This window comes from Triplophysa rosa, linkage group LG8 (assembly GCF_024868665.1).
Source record: "Triplophysa rosa linkage group LG8, Trosa_1v2, whole genome shotgun sequence".
NCBI lineage: Eukaryota > Metazoa > Chordata > Actinopteri > Cypriniformes > Nemacheilidae > Triplophysa > Triplophysa rosa.
Window position 1 is genome coordinate 21,684,262 of NC_079897.1, and position 15,023 is coordinate 21,699,284.

Here is a 15,023-nt window from a genome sequence, read left to right on the forward strand (position 1 = left end):
TTTGTCTAATTTCTTGTAGAAATGAAATCAGATTATTTTATGAAATATTCCAAACAGTTTTAAAGTGTATTATAATACCTAAGTGGCTATCAAAAATGAGAAACTTTATTCAAGAAAACTTGTAGTCAGCATAAACATTTGTGTGCCAGAAAACAGTCCCATCGCAAGACATAATTAAATAGGCTTTTGTTAGTTTGATAAATATTATCAGGGTACCACACACAGGACAGACCACTGAATACAATCATCAAAACAGAAACTCTGATCATCTTGTCATGCACGGAACAGTAACGTTCTTCACCAATGAGAAACCTGGATAACCTTTGAAGTATTAGACACTGATTTTGTGCACATATAAATTACTGTACATATACACAAAAACGCGCATTGTTGCAAAAGAAAAACTGTTACTCTTGTACACAAACAGTAACCTGGAAATGATATGGTAGTGCTTAGTAATGTTGACATAGAACAATAATAATTGTTATTTACTAATACATTTAAATGAGCAACAAGAAAGCAGTAAGGTGGATATATATTACTGTATGCTTGCAGAACAAAACCTGGAAACTACGACACATACTTGACTAACTTCAAACAGCAGTTAAACATCTTTTTCAGAGTTGCCAGTTTTTGGTTTTAAATGCCACTTCATTGAACAGAACAAATAAAATATAAAACTGTTCAAGTGTAAAGACTGGACAACACATGGGAGGACATTTTCATGGAATGTTTTCTAGTTTTTCTAGACCTATGCACTGCCTTTATCAGTAACCCATCTGAGAGGTAACAAGGGTGTAGTATGCCCCCTGCTGGTTGAGGAGCTGCTGGTGTGTGCCCTTTTCTACTAAAACCCCGTTTTGAATCACGGCTATCCGGTCGGCGTTCTGGATAGTGGATAGCCGGTGGGCTATGATGATGCAGGTCCGGCCCTCACGTGCCTTGTCGAGAGCATCCTGTACTATCTATTCACAGGATAGAAGAATGAGAAAGCAGGTGAGGAAGAATGTTACTGTTTTCTGCATGCTTTTGCTCGGATTCATTTTTTATTCTACATATAGGCCTATTTACAGATTTAATTACGGAAACTCTGAACCGCAACGTAAAAAAACTTGAAGAAAAGAAATTGTCCTTACATTCCCTCCTGTAGCATAAGTCTTGCCTAATTGTTTATTCTCTTAAAAAAAAATCCATTTTTTTCTCATCAAAATGTTTTATTCTCTCCAAAAAATCCAGAATTATTTTTTAAAGGGATTTTCCCTTTAAATTTTTTAAAGATATTTTTTTCAAATTATGCATCATGGTGTCATCTGTCCCAATTCCCTTCAAAAAAACATTTTATTCCAAAAAAACATTATGATGCCATAATCAGCATATTTGTCTATTAAACTTTTTTCTCTTTTCAAAATATTTTGATGAAAATTTAAGAGAAAAAATATTTTTTGAAGAGATAAAATGTTTCCAAGGGAATTAAACAATGAAAACAAATTAGGCAAGTCTTAGGCTACAAGAGGGAATGTAAGGACACATTTTTTCTTTACATCGCTGCTTTTTTTACAATGAGAACTGGAGTTCAAAATTGTAGTATCTGTATGAGCACGTATGTGTTTGTACCTTCTCACTCTCCGTGTCGAGAGCAGACGTGGCTTCATCCAGCAGCAAGACTTTGGGGTTTCGGAGGATGGCTCTTGCTATGGCAATACGTTGTTTCTGTCCTCCCGAGAGCTGAGTACCCTTATCTCCTGCCTGTGTCAGGTATTTCTGCAACCACAACAAACCTCCAGATTTAGTTCAAACACCACGATCGGTTTTAATTTAAACATACAAGTCCTTAAAATATATAGTCATTTGTTGGTAATAAGAACTTTCGCACATTATTTGCTTCAAAACAAATCAGATATCATCTACCCACTCAAATAATACATTTATTTAATTAAATAACTACCATTCTATCATCACTAGGATTTGTGTTTGTACCTGTGGCAGCCCCTCTATAAATGAGTGGATATTAGCGGCTTTAGCGGCCTGTTCAATCTCTTCCTGCAAGACTTCTCGGCTGTTGTCACCATATGCAATGTTCTCTGCCAGACTGCAGTCGAACAACACAGGCTCCTGGGAGACGATACCTATCTGAGAACGCAGCCAATGGATGTTCAGCCGCTTTGTGCTACTGTCATCCAGCATCTGTTGACAAACAGGAACTGTTATTAGTTTAGGCTAATATGTCAATCAACAACCTTATACATAAAGTAATAGTTCACCCAAAAATAAACATTTTCATCATTTATTCCCCCATAGTTCATTGAAAACATATATGACTTTCTTCTGTAGAACTAAATATATTTTAAGACAAAAATGATTTTGTGTCCATACAATGAAAGTCAATGGGGGTCAATGGTTACCAACATACTTCCTTGTATCTTCTTTTGTGTTCTACAGAAGAAAAGTCATACAGGTTTGGAAGGACACGAGAGTGAACAAACGGTGAAAGAATTTTCATTTTTAGGTGAACTAGTTTATCGCTTTGCTACTCCTACTTTATAAGCTACTTATCTCATTTCAGTTATACTTTATCATCCTTTATGACCCTGTGGCTGTTACTTTGATATAATTAAAAGGTCTACTAAAATGTCTAGGTACAGATTTTGTTCTTGACCTTTTATCAGAAAAGAAACTGTGGCCCTGTTTACACCTATAGTATATACTATAACGATACTTATTATATCAACAAGTGATAACCAGCTGCACCAACATGCGACTAAGCTCATGTGAAATCTTGTGCTTATGTATCAGCTTTCCCAAATATTTCTTTCAGCATGTACTAATGCAATGTGGTCACATGTATTTTTGTTTGACCTCGAAATGTGTTTTGAGCTTGAACCTGAAGTACACAGGATCATTCATTGGATGTCCTTTTTATTGGAGGGGTTTAAAGATACCTTATCTGGCCTTTAGCACAGATTTTCAGCAAGGTAAGATATTGTCATTCATTACTGTACTGTATTCAATCTGAGAATGTACTGTATGATGTGTATGTGTGTTCTCTTACCACTTTGCCATGTTGAGGGTCATAAAATCTCTCCAGTAGCTGAATAGTTGTGCTTTTGCCACAACCACTGCTGCCCACCAGGGCGAGAGTCTGACCCTTTTTCACTCTGAGGCTCAGACCCTGAAGCACTGGCACATCCGGCCGCGACGGGTAGTTAAAAAGCACGTCTTCGAAACTCACGTTGCCTTCAAAATGATCCTACAAGGATCACAGCAAACAGTCACATCGAAGAATAAGTGTGCACATTTTTTTTGTGTCAGGTGGGTATAGTCCAGTTCTGTCTGGGTGCTTATCAGATTAGACAGAGATCCAGAACTGATAAATGATTAATTTTTAGGACTGATCCGTGGGAAAGGTAAAATTAAGCTTCAGAGTTCAAAGAACTAAAATATGACATGCTCCTAGGACATTCTGTTGAGAGATCAGACTCACTACAGTTAAATAACATCTTCTATACATAATGTTCTAGTGATCATTTGTATGTGTAAGAAGTGTACCGGTTTGTCCCCGTCCTCTGAGGCGTTGTCGATGGCCGGGACTCTGTTGATGAGCATCAGGACGTGAGAGGCGGACATCTTGGCTTTGGCGTAGTTTGGAGTAAAGGAGTTTGCTTCTCCCACAGCCATTGCTCCATACACCACTGCTGAGATTACACTGAGAAACAACAGATTTGTTCCAGCCTGCTGTATATTGCTTAGACAATGAGTACGCTTTATAGATCCAGGTATGCATTGCTAAAGCATTATAGACGATTTCATCGGACGCACGCGTCTGGCCCGAAGTTAACTTCCGGTCTGTGTTTGGCTATAATATAACAATTCATTTATATTTAATTTACATTCAAATTAATTTATAATCATATGTTATTGTATATTGATTGAATTAAATTAATACAAATGAAAACTTATAGCTTCTTTGCGGAGGTCTACCTGAAGTTAAGTTTGGGCCACATAACGTTTGTTTGGTGCTGATTTTCACATAGCTGTATTTTAAAATAAGCAGACAAAAAATAAGGCAACATTCTACCCCAAAATGAAACACAAACATAGCTTATTTGAAATAAACGTATGTTAATTTGTACTATTGTTTGCCAGTTTTACTGTAGAATCCGGCATTTTTATTTTAGCGCTTGTAATAATCTGTTTCACAAGTTTGCATGTTAATACCGCAGAACACATAATAAATCTTAAAACTATTTTTAGTCCTGCAAGTGATGTGTGGACCTGTACATCATCTTTATTTGATTCCGGGATTGTGGGCAAACACTTTTATTTAATCGGATATCAAGAAGAGTAGGTTTTAATAGCCTCTCTGTTTGAAGGTCCACTCTTCAGATAAAGCTGAGCGTTGACATGTGAAATGTGGAATTTACACAATAATTCTGTATTAAGTGCTCCAGCAATGCATTCCTGGATCTTTTATCTACACGTGTAATGAATCACCGGCTTCATTCCTGTGTTGTGTGAGCGACTGAATGATCATTCACTGTACATCCGGTTAGTTTAGTCTGACATGCTGTTCTTTCTCTAACCATTAACTGACACTATAGAAAGCAGCAGACTTTGGACCACCTAATTTGCTCTCATGTAGCTCAGTTTCAGCTGTGAACACACAGTACTTCTCAAGTTTAACTTCTATGTGACGCAGGCTATGTTCTGCATCTGTGAAATACTGAAGAAAATTCTATTAATGGTCACTTACAGAAAGACGCCCTCAAAGGTCATCAGCTTTTGTTCAATGAGCCAAGAACCGAACTTGAAACAGCCAGCATAGGCAAAATAGATCATCGCTTGAGAGAAAGAGAATGTCAGGCCAAAAACATGTGCTTTTTTCTTCGAGTTCCTAAGAAAAAAATCTGACATCAATTATATCAAATACTGAAATATCAAAATAATATGATCCTAATATTTAATCAAGTTGTTTATATTACTTTATAAATAAATCATTAAAAATAAAAATAATTACCTATAGGGGACGACTAAGTTCTCCTGGTACAGACTCTCAAATTTGCTCTCTCTTGTCAAAGAAACCACAGTACGGATATTCTCAATAGCTTCTGTTGCTACCTGAATGAACAAAACAAGTATAATATACTTTGAAAAAGCTCTTTTGTGCTGATATGTTATGAAGTATAAAATTTACAATTCACAACAAGCTCACAATGTAATAAACCTATAGTGGACAATGAAGGGGTAAAAATGGATGTGTAGTGTAAAATGACAGGTGACTTGAATTGATCTGCAATTAAAAGAGTCAATATTTACCTTTCCGGCTTGCTCAAGCTCCTTCTTGTCTTTGAGAGCATGTCCCGCTAGTAACTTCATCTGAATCGCTCCAGCCACAGCCATGATTGGAACGATGGAAAGAATGAGGAGGGTTAACTGCCAGCCGTACACAAATGAGATGATGATGGAGGTGCCCAGGTTGGCCACGTTCTGTGCCAGTGTTGCCAATCTCACGCCAGTGGCCTGCAGGGAGCATAGTCATAGTTTGTGTTTTATCTTTCAATCACTTTCAATTGTCCTTTTCAAGTCTTGTAACCTCAAATTTACATCTGTACAATGGAAAATATACACTGAAAATCTGGGAATCAAGAAGTATGACTTACGCCCTGCACTTGAGCCGTATCTGCAGCCAATCTGGTGGTCAGAGCACCCACACTGTTCTTACTGTCATCATACCAGCTCAGGTCCTAAAATACACAAACACACACATCTTCTACTGTCATATGTAGCATCTTTAGGGTTACCTTTAAGACGTCATGTATTTTCACCTGTCTCATCATAGCATTGAAGGCTCTAGACCTCAATCTCATAGTCAGAATCTCGCCAGCTTTCCCAAAACAGAAACCCTGAGAGAACACAAAACAGAATTAAATGGTGCTAACCAATAACAACATTCAGTAACATTACAATCTGAAAAACAGATCTATAAAAACGATGAAGATCATGTCTTAACATTTCATAATATTTAAATCATATTATTTAAAATGAGTGCATTTAAACTTTCTATGAGCTATTTTTATTGTTTTATTAAAAAAAATTCGGAACTCTATATGTAAAATGTCATTTTTAAGAACAATCTTGAAGCTGTGATAATTGGATCTGTCTGTTGTTCATTGTTCATTTACTGTATTTCACAACAGCCATCAGCTTCGAGATAAGAAAGACGACATGAACTTTTTATCACCTCTCAATGAACACTGTACATCTCACGTGTGCGCTTTACAGAGAAACTGATCTCCATAGCAACAGCTCACATGAAGACTTTCTTTACAGGTACGCATAAGCAAGCGAAATCTGCTTTATTTATCAAACGTCCACAGTGACCACATAAAACAAACCTGTAAAAACAAAGTGAAAAAAGAAAGGACTCCAATGCCCGCGAACAGCAAAGCATACATGTCACATCTCTGCCTTACAACATTCGGATCGATCTCAGCAAAAACCTGGAAAGAGAGAAAGATGGACGCATCATAGTGTATCAGGAAGAATCTCCTAATGATAATGACCAGCGATAATGAGAATCACTGCACGTAACACATACAGCAATGATTTTAGAGAAGATGACAGCGAATGCAGGCTGCATGGCTCCGTTGATGATGGCACAGAAGACTCCAACCACTATGTACAGCCATTCAGGTTTATTCAGTTTCAAAACCATCAGAAAGGAGACGCTTTTAACTTTCTGCCGAGAAACCAAGAAAAGTTAAAAACATTAAATTCACGAAGGAATATATCATATTGTTATTCGTCCTCGGTTTCTTACCTCATCCTGCTGTTTCTCTTCATCCTGTGTGTCTTTCTCTGAAGCGCTTTGGGATTTCTGTCTGAAAAGTGTGTGCTCTTTCAAAGAGCTCACAGATGGACTCAACTCATCCATAGTCATCTCCTCTTTGCTCAGCTCTGCTCCCTCTAAACTTTTAAATGACTGAGAGAGAAAAACATTGATTTACAACAAGACATTTCCTTGGTCTTATTGTGATCGACTCATCCGATGATGTTAATCTTAAAGGAAAACATTTATTTTCATTATCTTTTATTGAACTGTAGTAAACTTTTTAAAAAAGTTTTTAACATGTCGGTCTCTGACCTGCATTGTAACTAGTGAGTTGTAGATTCCTTTCCTCTCCATCAGTTCATCATGTGTGCCCAGTTCTACAATTTCACCATTCTGGAAACCAGCGATGACATCAGCGTTTCGAATAGTGGACAGTCGATGAGCCACTATGATGGTGGTCCTGCCCAGCCTCACCTTTTCAAATGTAGAAACGACAACATTTACCATTTAATTGCAGACGAAGTTGAAACTTTTTCATTCTTAGTAATGACTTTTTAAGTCTAAGTACGTATAAATGTTCATATGTTCTGTTTACTTTATCTAAAGCTTCCTGTACGATGGTCTCACTCTCAGCATCCAGAGCAGATGTAGCCTCATCGAGAAGAAGAATTTTGGGGTTCCGCACAAGCGCTCGAGCGATGGCGATGCGCTGCTTCTGTCCTCCGCTCATCTGAGTGCCTCGGTCTCCGACCAGTGTCTCAAATTTCTAAAAACCAATTTTGGACGTCAAAGCTTCATCGAAGTATGAAAATCATAACTTAATTACAATGATATGCATTTTCTTTTCTCAAATATTTTAAAACATAAATATGGCTCTTTTTTAATTCAAATGATTTTAATTTAACTGAATATAATTCATATGAATGTGATTTGAATTACATTGGGGAGCTTCATAATAAAGTTGTAGGCGTTGGCTTCACGCGCCGCCTGCTCGATCTCTTCCTGGGTGACGTCTTGACGGCCGTAGCGGATGTTTTCTGCGATGGTGGTGGCGAACAGCACCGGTTCCTGACTGACCACACCGATCATTTCTCTCAGACCTCGCACGTTCAGAGAGCGAATATCATGACCGTCTATTGTCACCTGCGGAGCGACGCGGAAAGAAGCGGTAAGGGTGGAACGAAGGTCGGGAAGGTCAATATAATTCCCTCTGAGCTTGTCTTTGTACTTACAGTCCCTTCCTGTGGGTCATAAAAGCGTTGTAGCAGCTGGATTGTCGTGCTCTTTCCACACCCACTGCTGCCAACCAGAGCAATTGTCTGTCCATTCATGATTTTAAGATTCATGCCATTTAAGACCTGCACAGATGCATTTCTTTAACACATCTGTTTTAGTGCTGAAATCTATTTTTAATAAATCCGTATTTACTTTCACATCCTGTCGTGATGGGTAGTTGAAGTGAATGTTTTTGAACTCTATGTTTCCTTTCACCACATCGAGTTTGTAGCCTTCATGTGAGAAACTGTTAATGCTGGGTTCCTGTTGGCGAAACCAGGTGCTATGAGACAAAACTCCAAACTCTAATACAAATTCCAGTAAAGCACTTGCAAGGCATATACGATCACAACCTTTCCAAAACCAAACCTAGATCAGACTAACAGACAACAACAGAAAACGAATTGCACACCAGAGAAAAAAGGGTTCCTGTGTTCTTTGGATCTCAGCAGGGAAGCACATCTGAACTTCAGGTCTGGCCATATTTCATGTTGCTCAAACAATTATGGGAAGTGCGATTTGGCTTTGGATTATTTATGTTCACATTTTTAGTGTCTCTGGGTTTTCCTTTAATTTTCAAAACATTTTGTCTGCTCATTGTGTGTGATGTTTGTTTGAACTAGACCCTCCATGTCTAAATAGAGACAAGGGTAGTCCTGTGTGTGTGTGTGTTCATGTTTGTATATCCCGGTGGGGACCTAAACCTGAATACACACCCAACACATGGGGACTCGTGTCACCGTGGGGACCAAAATTGAGGTCCCCAGGGGCAAAAAAGCTAATAAATTGTACAGAACAATATTTTTTACAAATCTAAAAATGCAAAAAGTGTTCTATGATCTTTAGGTTTAGGGATAGGGGATAGAATATACAGTTTGTACAGTATAAAAAACATTACGCCTATGGACTGTCCCCACGGGGATAGTCAACCAAAGCCTGTGTGTGTGTGTGCGTGTGTGTGTGTGTGCGTGTGTGTGTGTGCTGTGCGTGCATGCGTGTGTGTGTATTGTGTAGACTGATGTTTCTTGGAGAAACTACAGAACGGAAGTAAAACAAGTGCAGTTTATAGTTCTCAACCATTCTAAACTCTGAAGACGTGTAGATGTGGTGTTATATAAATAAAAAGCTAGTATCTCAATACTGGTATCTCTAATGTTAAGAGATGTCAATGAATTCAGAAAACGAATGTCTATAAAAAATGTGTCTTTCATGTTGTTCAGTCCCTCCCTTGCTTGCTTCAGCATTAATCCTATAGTAACATAGCCTGGCAATACCAGTACTGTTAAGCGTGCTGACAAAATGTTAAATGCTCTCCTACTTGTAAGTCGCTTTGGATAAAAGCGACTGCCAATTGAATAAATGTAAATGTATAATAAAGTAAGAAAAAAAGAAGCGTTAGGTATAGAAGGACCAGAAAAAGTTCAGGATTTCAGCCCTTTAAAGCATTGAACAGAATAAAAATAAGGAGAAAATGTGATTTGATAATTCATCAAGGAATAACAAACAAGTCTCTAAAAAGAGTTTACTCACATGATCAATGATCTGGAAAACTTTGTGGGCGGCCCCTCTTGCACTAGAGAATGACTGAATGTTCGGAGATGTCTGACCAATGCCAAAAGCTCCGATCAGAACGGAGAAAAAAACCTGTTTAAAAGGAACACAATATGTCTGCTAGTTAAAGTTGCTACCATAGTGATTTAAAAACTACATCCATTACATTGATTTATTTAGTCGCGTTTTATGTTTATGCAGTTATGTAGCATGGATTAGAACCTCATAAATTACGAATTATGTAAACAAGTCATTTGACTTGCTGTGAGTTAATGCGTTTGACGAAACCGTGATGTGACTCACTGTTAAAAGCATCCCAACATCATACTCTTTAGCCAGGATAAGGGTGCTGCCATACCAAAAGGCCAGTGCATAAGACATATAGATCATGAAGAACGTAAAGCCCATTGCAATGTTCACGGTGATAGCCTTTCTGATACCCACGTTTTTGGCATCCTCCAAGTTTTTGTCATACCTATGAGGAAATGAAGAGTTGTATATTAAAATGTAAAAATACATTTAATATATTTAAAGAAAATCAAAAGTCAAAGTCTTGATGTGAAAATTATGATTGATTACAGATGAACAAAACTGCCAGGTTTGCTCATGTTTCAATTCACTCTAAAAATCTGTGATTTTTGTTATGTTAAAATATTTGTATGTCCCAGTTTGAGGTAGGTAAACCATTTATTAAACTATTCAAAAAAACTGTTTTTTATTTAATTTAATTACATATACTGAATATCATAAAAAAGCTAAACTTGCTTGTAGACCTGTTGTTTTTATATTCTAGTACTCATCGCTTGCTTGACAAGCTGGTTCAAGTTTAAGTTCAGGATACATGAGTTCACCAAAGTTGTGTCATAACAAGGTCAAAGTCAGCTTTCAACACTCCCTACACTATGCTATCAAAATCCCCGCACTGAGAAAATGTTTTACTAAACATGATGGTAATTTACACACACCTCTTTATCTCTTTTTTCTGTCCTCCGAATGCAAACACAGTTCTGATGGATGACAGCACTTCCTCTGCTACTGCTCCAGCTTTGGCATAGGCTGTCTGCTCTTTTGAGGTGAATGATGTCATTACCTTATATGGAAGCGAAAAACGCATTTTTAAGCACTCTTATTGTATTTTATTGCTGTAGTAATCTAATACAGGTATATTTAACTGAACTATAATTTTCTGTAATATACAGAATCCTTTAAAGATGATATCTGTTATATTATAAGATCAATCTATTTCAATAGGTATACTATAATATCTTATACTATAATAAAATATGTCAACAAAGGTATATGTGGTCTTGTTGTGAGGATGGGGTGAAGTCATGTTTGATTCCTCCTATGACCCCCACTGTACTAACTAAGGTATAAACACATAAAGAATCGCTTATGCTAAAACATGATCATCTCTCTGTCTATCCCATTGCATTCCATTGTGTCTCACCTTTGAAATGATAGCAGCTGATATTCCGAGTAATGGGCTAATGGCGAGGATTACGAGGGTCAACTTCCAGCCTTTGGCAAAGCCAATTATGATACCAGTGAAAAAAGTAGTAAGAGACTGAATGAGCATGCCAAGCTTATCCCCGATGCCTTCGTTTATTTTGTAGACGTCACTGCAGAGGAAAAGAAAACAATTAATAGCAATGTTAAATCCAAACCTTTAGATGTGTATATACATATACCAATGATATGTCTATGCCCTGATATTTCCATAACTAAATAAAAGTGAGTAATGCAAAGTCATACTCGGTTAGACGTGTGTTCAGCTCCCCCGTCTCATTGACATCAAACCAGCCGATCTCCTGTTTCATGATACAATGGAAGAACTTGATTCTAAGTCTCTTTACTTGACGTCCAGCTGCAAGAGTCCAAAATGCCACTTGCATATATGCCGCAAACAGGACTACAAATCCCATGATGCTGTAGTATATAGCATGCCTGAGGAGGAAGAAAAAAGGCTATTATAAACTAAGAAAGAATATTATTGTCAACGCTTGTATGGATTCATCAAAGCAATTAAAAGAGAAAACGTTTAACAAGACACTGTATGAAGGAAAGGAGCAATTTAAACAGCTGTATAAAGCATGCTGGCCTTACTGTGTCATTTCCTCCCCCAAAGTCTTATTACTGAATTGCGGAAGGGTAAAATCTAGGTTGAGTAAAACGGTACATTATTGTTAGTTAGATAAAACACCACAGATTTGAAAGTAAACTGGTCATAACCAGTACAAATTGCACACTTACCAGGTGGAAGAGTGACGTTTATAAGATTATCTTTTATTGTATCAGATACAAAGCTGTTCGTCATATCTCCGAATACAATAACCATGAGAGGAAGTACTGCCCCATTGGCCATGGACATGACTGTGCCAAGCAGCATCAGAAGAATGTCGACACCATCTGCATAGCGAAACTGAAGCAAGGACACATTTCTTTGTATGAGAATAAGACATAATGATGAACAAGTACATGTTGGTACAGCCTTGGGCTAAATTTACAACAAATTAAAGAGCAAAGATAGCCATAAAAACTACTTTGTCAGTCAATCAATCTGTTATCCATTTTAAAACCAATAAGGTAAGATTTTGTAAAAAATCCTGAAAGAAAGTGTTTATCCATATAGACATTGATGAGGACGTGTAATAGTAGCCTATATAGAGAGAGAAAATAAAATATGTCTATTTTGTTTTGTTTTTTAATCAAACTTTTCAGTAGGTACATAAGCATTTTTGTTTAGAAAATTAAATTAAATATTTCACATAAATAAATAAATTGGAAAGTTAAAAATACATATGTACAGAACATATAAATGAGAATAAAATATTCCACTTACTATCTCTATTGCCCCCACCATCTCCACTTTAGCCTCATCATCTTCCTTTCCATTTTTCTCACTACAGTGGGAAAATATTACAGTTCAATTAAAATACTACAATATAGCCGATCACATAAAATGACTAATTCTTTCTCACAAAAAAACCCAATATATTCCGAAAATATGAAGCGTAATTTTACCTGAAATACAAATACAGTTATATTTGTAGAACAATAACGCAATGTTGTGAAACATCAACTGAGTTTATCTTGAAAATCATTCACCTTAAATCTCCATTCTCCTCCTTTTTGTTTTTTGACTTCTTCACGTTATGTTTCTTGGCCATGTTGATGTAAGATGGTGACCGTCCGGTTGAGTAAAGCAGACTGGATGGGGCAGGTGGGTTTGCGCTGCAAGAAAATATAACATCCTGTACAACTCTAAACAAAACTGTCATTTTGATCATACAGATTTAGCACAGATCTGACCTGCTAGAAAACACAGAGGAGTTTTACCTAATATCAACAATATTACATCAACAGAAAAAGAGTTAGAAAAAAGTAAGTTACAGAAATAGTGAAGTATTGATATTAACCAACGGGCACGTTGCATGGGCTAATTCCGTCGCTTTCACTTAACGGAAAAACTGCTTACTAATCCTTATTAAACCACGATAACAGCCAAACCAGTACAGTTAAAATCATAACAGCTTAATATAAAATCTGTTTACAATAGGGCAAGTATTTATAATGAAAGCTTTCGACGATTGTTTTGTTATGGCTACTGCACCCTGTCCACAGTTTAATATAGGCTACCTTATATATAATATATTGTCGAATACTATGGCTATTTCGTTTCGATGAAACACGATGTCATATTATAAACATTATACTTCAATGGTAAAATGAAGGATCCATACCGCTGGAGTATGTGGCGTGTGTCCCACCAGAAGCGCGCACTGCTCTGCTGTGGCTAAAGAGCGCGCGCACATGATGTGTCAGACCTTTGCCTTTACAGTTGCTGTTGCTTACATCATTTACAACCTGCGTGTCTCATTCGGTAATGTGCTTGTGGACACTTTGATGATTGAAGGAGGTAGATGTCAGCGATTATCTTCAATATAGTCCTACTGTATAATTAGTATTAAAATTACTTGGGATGAGGTCATGAGGATGCCTTTTCAAAAAAAAAGTTTTGTGTGGTTATAGAAACCTGGCTAAAAATATTAACCATCAATTTCATATCCCTCTTTAGTCGGAGAAGGAACTTGAATCACACAACGTGATGCTGGTTAGAGCTGGGAATTAACGACGGTATCATAGGACGCATGCACTGGCTCGAGGTTAACTTCCTCTGTTTGGTTATGTTATAACTATTTATTTTATATTTAATTAATGAGTCATTCTACAATTAGGGGTACATGTCATGTCCATGGACTCTATTATCCATTTTACTTTAATCTGCTGTTTTTGCAGTCCGATTTGGTCAATGTGAGGTTTTGCTCTTCAGATCAGCTCTAGAATACATGTTTCTGTATATATTTCTTACAAGGTGTTTTAAAAAGTATTTTGCTCATGCATCTACATTAAATCATCCATTTACTTACTGTATGTCCGAGAAATTAGTGTCAACCCTGTTATTCCCCATATAACCCACTATAAATCAGCAATGGTTTGTTACAAAGTCACATGTCAAACATCACATGATGTCATTTCCTTTTTTGGAGGAAAATTTGAAGACCGCGTGGTAAGTCATAACTTCTCCTCTTCAATATTTTATCCATATTATTGTCTGCACATAGAGTAGATTAATTGACCGTCAACTGTGTTATCAACATGTTCTGTTGAACTTGCGTCACATGTTATATTTATAAATATTGTGGTGGTTTTTCTAGACATATTATTGACTTTTCTTATATTCTAAATATATTACTGAGTTTTCTTATATAAAATAGCTTTCTTACTTAAAGAATACATTTAAAGGAAGTTATAGAGTTCATATACTTCTCTGATCTTAACAAGGGCTATGGGCCTCATGTATGAGTTTGAACACTTGAACACCTGCGTACACACCAAATATCTTCTCACACTAAGACAGGAACTGCACGTACACCACACACACTTTTGTAGAGAGGTTTGGTTAAGAACGCTGGGTTGTTTATCATTATCACACTAAACCATGAGTTCATTTTTAATAAAACCAAGGTTAAATCATGTATCGTCCGAAAGCCCCCGGAAAGGTGTCAAGATAATAAGCACTTTATATACGTATGTGTTATTGCACGATATACGTATGTGTTATTGAGACGTCCGAAAGCCCCCGGAAAGGTGTCAAGATAATAAGCACTTTATATACGTATGTGTTATTGAGACGTCCGAAAGCCCCCGGAAAGGTGTCAAGATAAAGAGCACATGATATACGTATGTGTTATTGAGAGCGCTCCCTACAATTAAATCTTAATATGGTAGGCCGGAGATCTTAATATGGTAGGCCGGAAATATAACTGTAGCAAGTGCAGGATGAAATATAACTGTAACGAGGCAT

The 15,023-nt window shown here is 37.0% G+C and overlaps 1 protein-coding gene across 1 annotated transcript; it reads right to left on the reverse strand.

The window, feature by feature from the left end:
- Positions 1-26: 26 nt before the first annotated feature.
- abcb4 (ATP-binding cassette, sub-family B (MDR/TAP), member 4) lies at positions 27-13,442 on the reverse strand. The gene is made up of 28 exons (XM_057339553.1): positions 13,399-13,442; positions 12,764-12,889; positions 12,498-12,558; positions 11,909-12,077; positions 11,762-11,813; positions 11,411-11,602; positions 11,106-11,277; positions 10,621-10,745; positions 9,959-10,130; positions 9,635-9,748; positions 8,258-8,368; positions 8,062-8,187; positions 7,769-7,972; positions 7,425-7,595; positions 7,142-7,303; positions 6,818-6,979; positions 6,596-6,736; positions 6,393-6,497; positions 5,823-5,900; positions 5,658-5,741; positions 5,314-5,517; positions 5,015-5,115; positions 4,751-4,891; positions 3,547-3,703; positions 3,050-3,247; positions 1,978-2,184; positions 1,615-1,761; positions 27-965 (listed from the first exon to the last, which is right to left on the reverse strand). Exons 2-28 carry the CDS (start codon positions 12,823-12,825, stop codon positions 768-770), a joined length of 3,816 nt encoding a protein of 1,271 aa, XP_057195536.1. The 5' UTR covers positions 12,826-12,889; positions 13,399-13,442; the 3' UTR covers positions 27-767.
- Between the last annotated feature and the right edge of the window lie 1,581 nt (positions 13,443-15,023).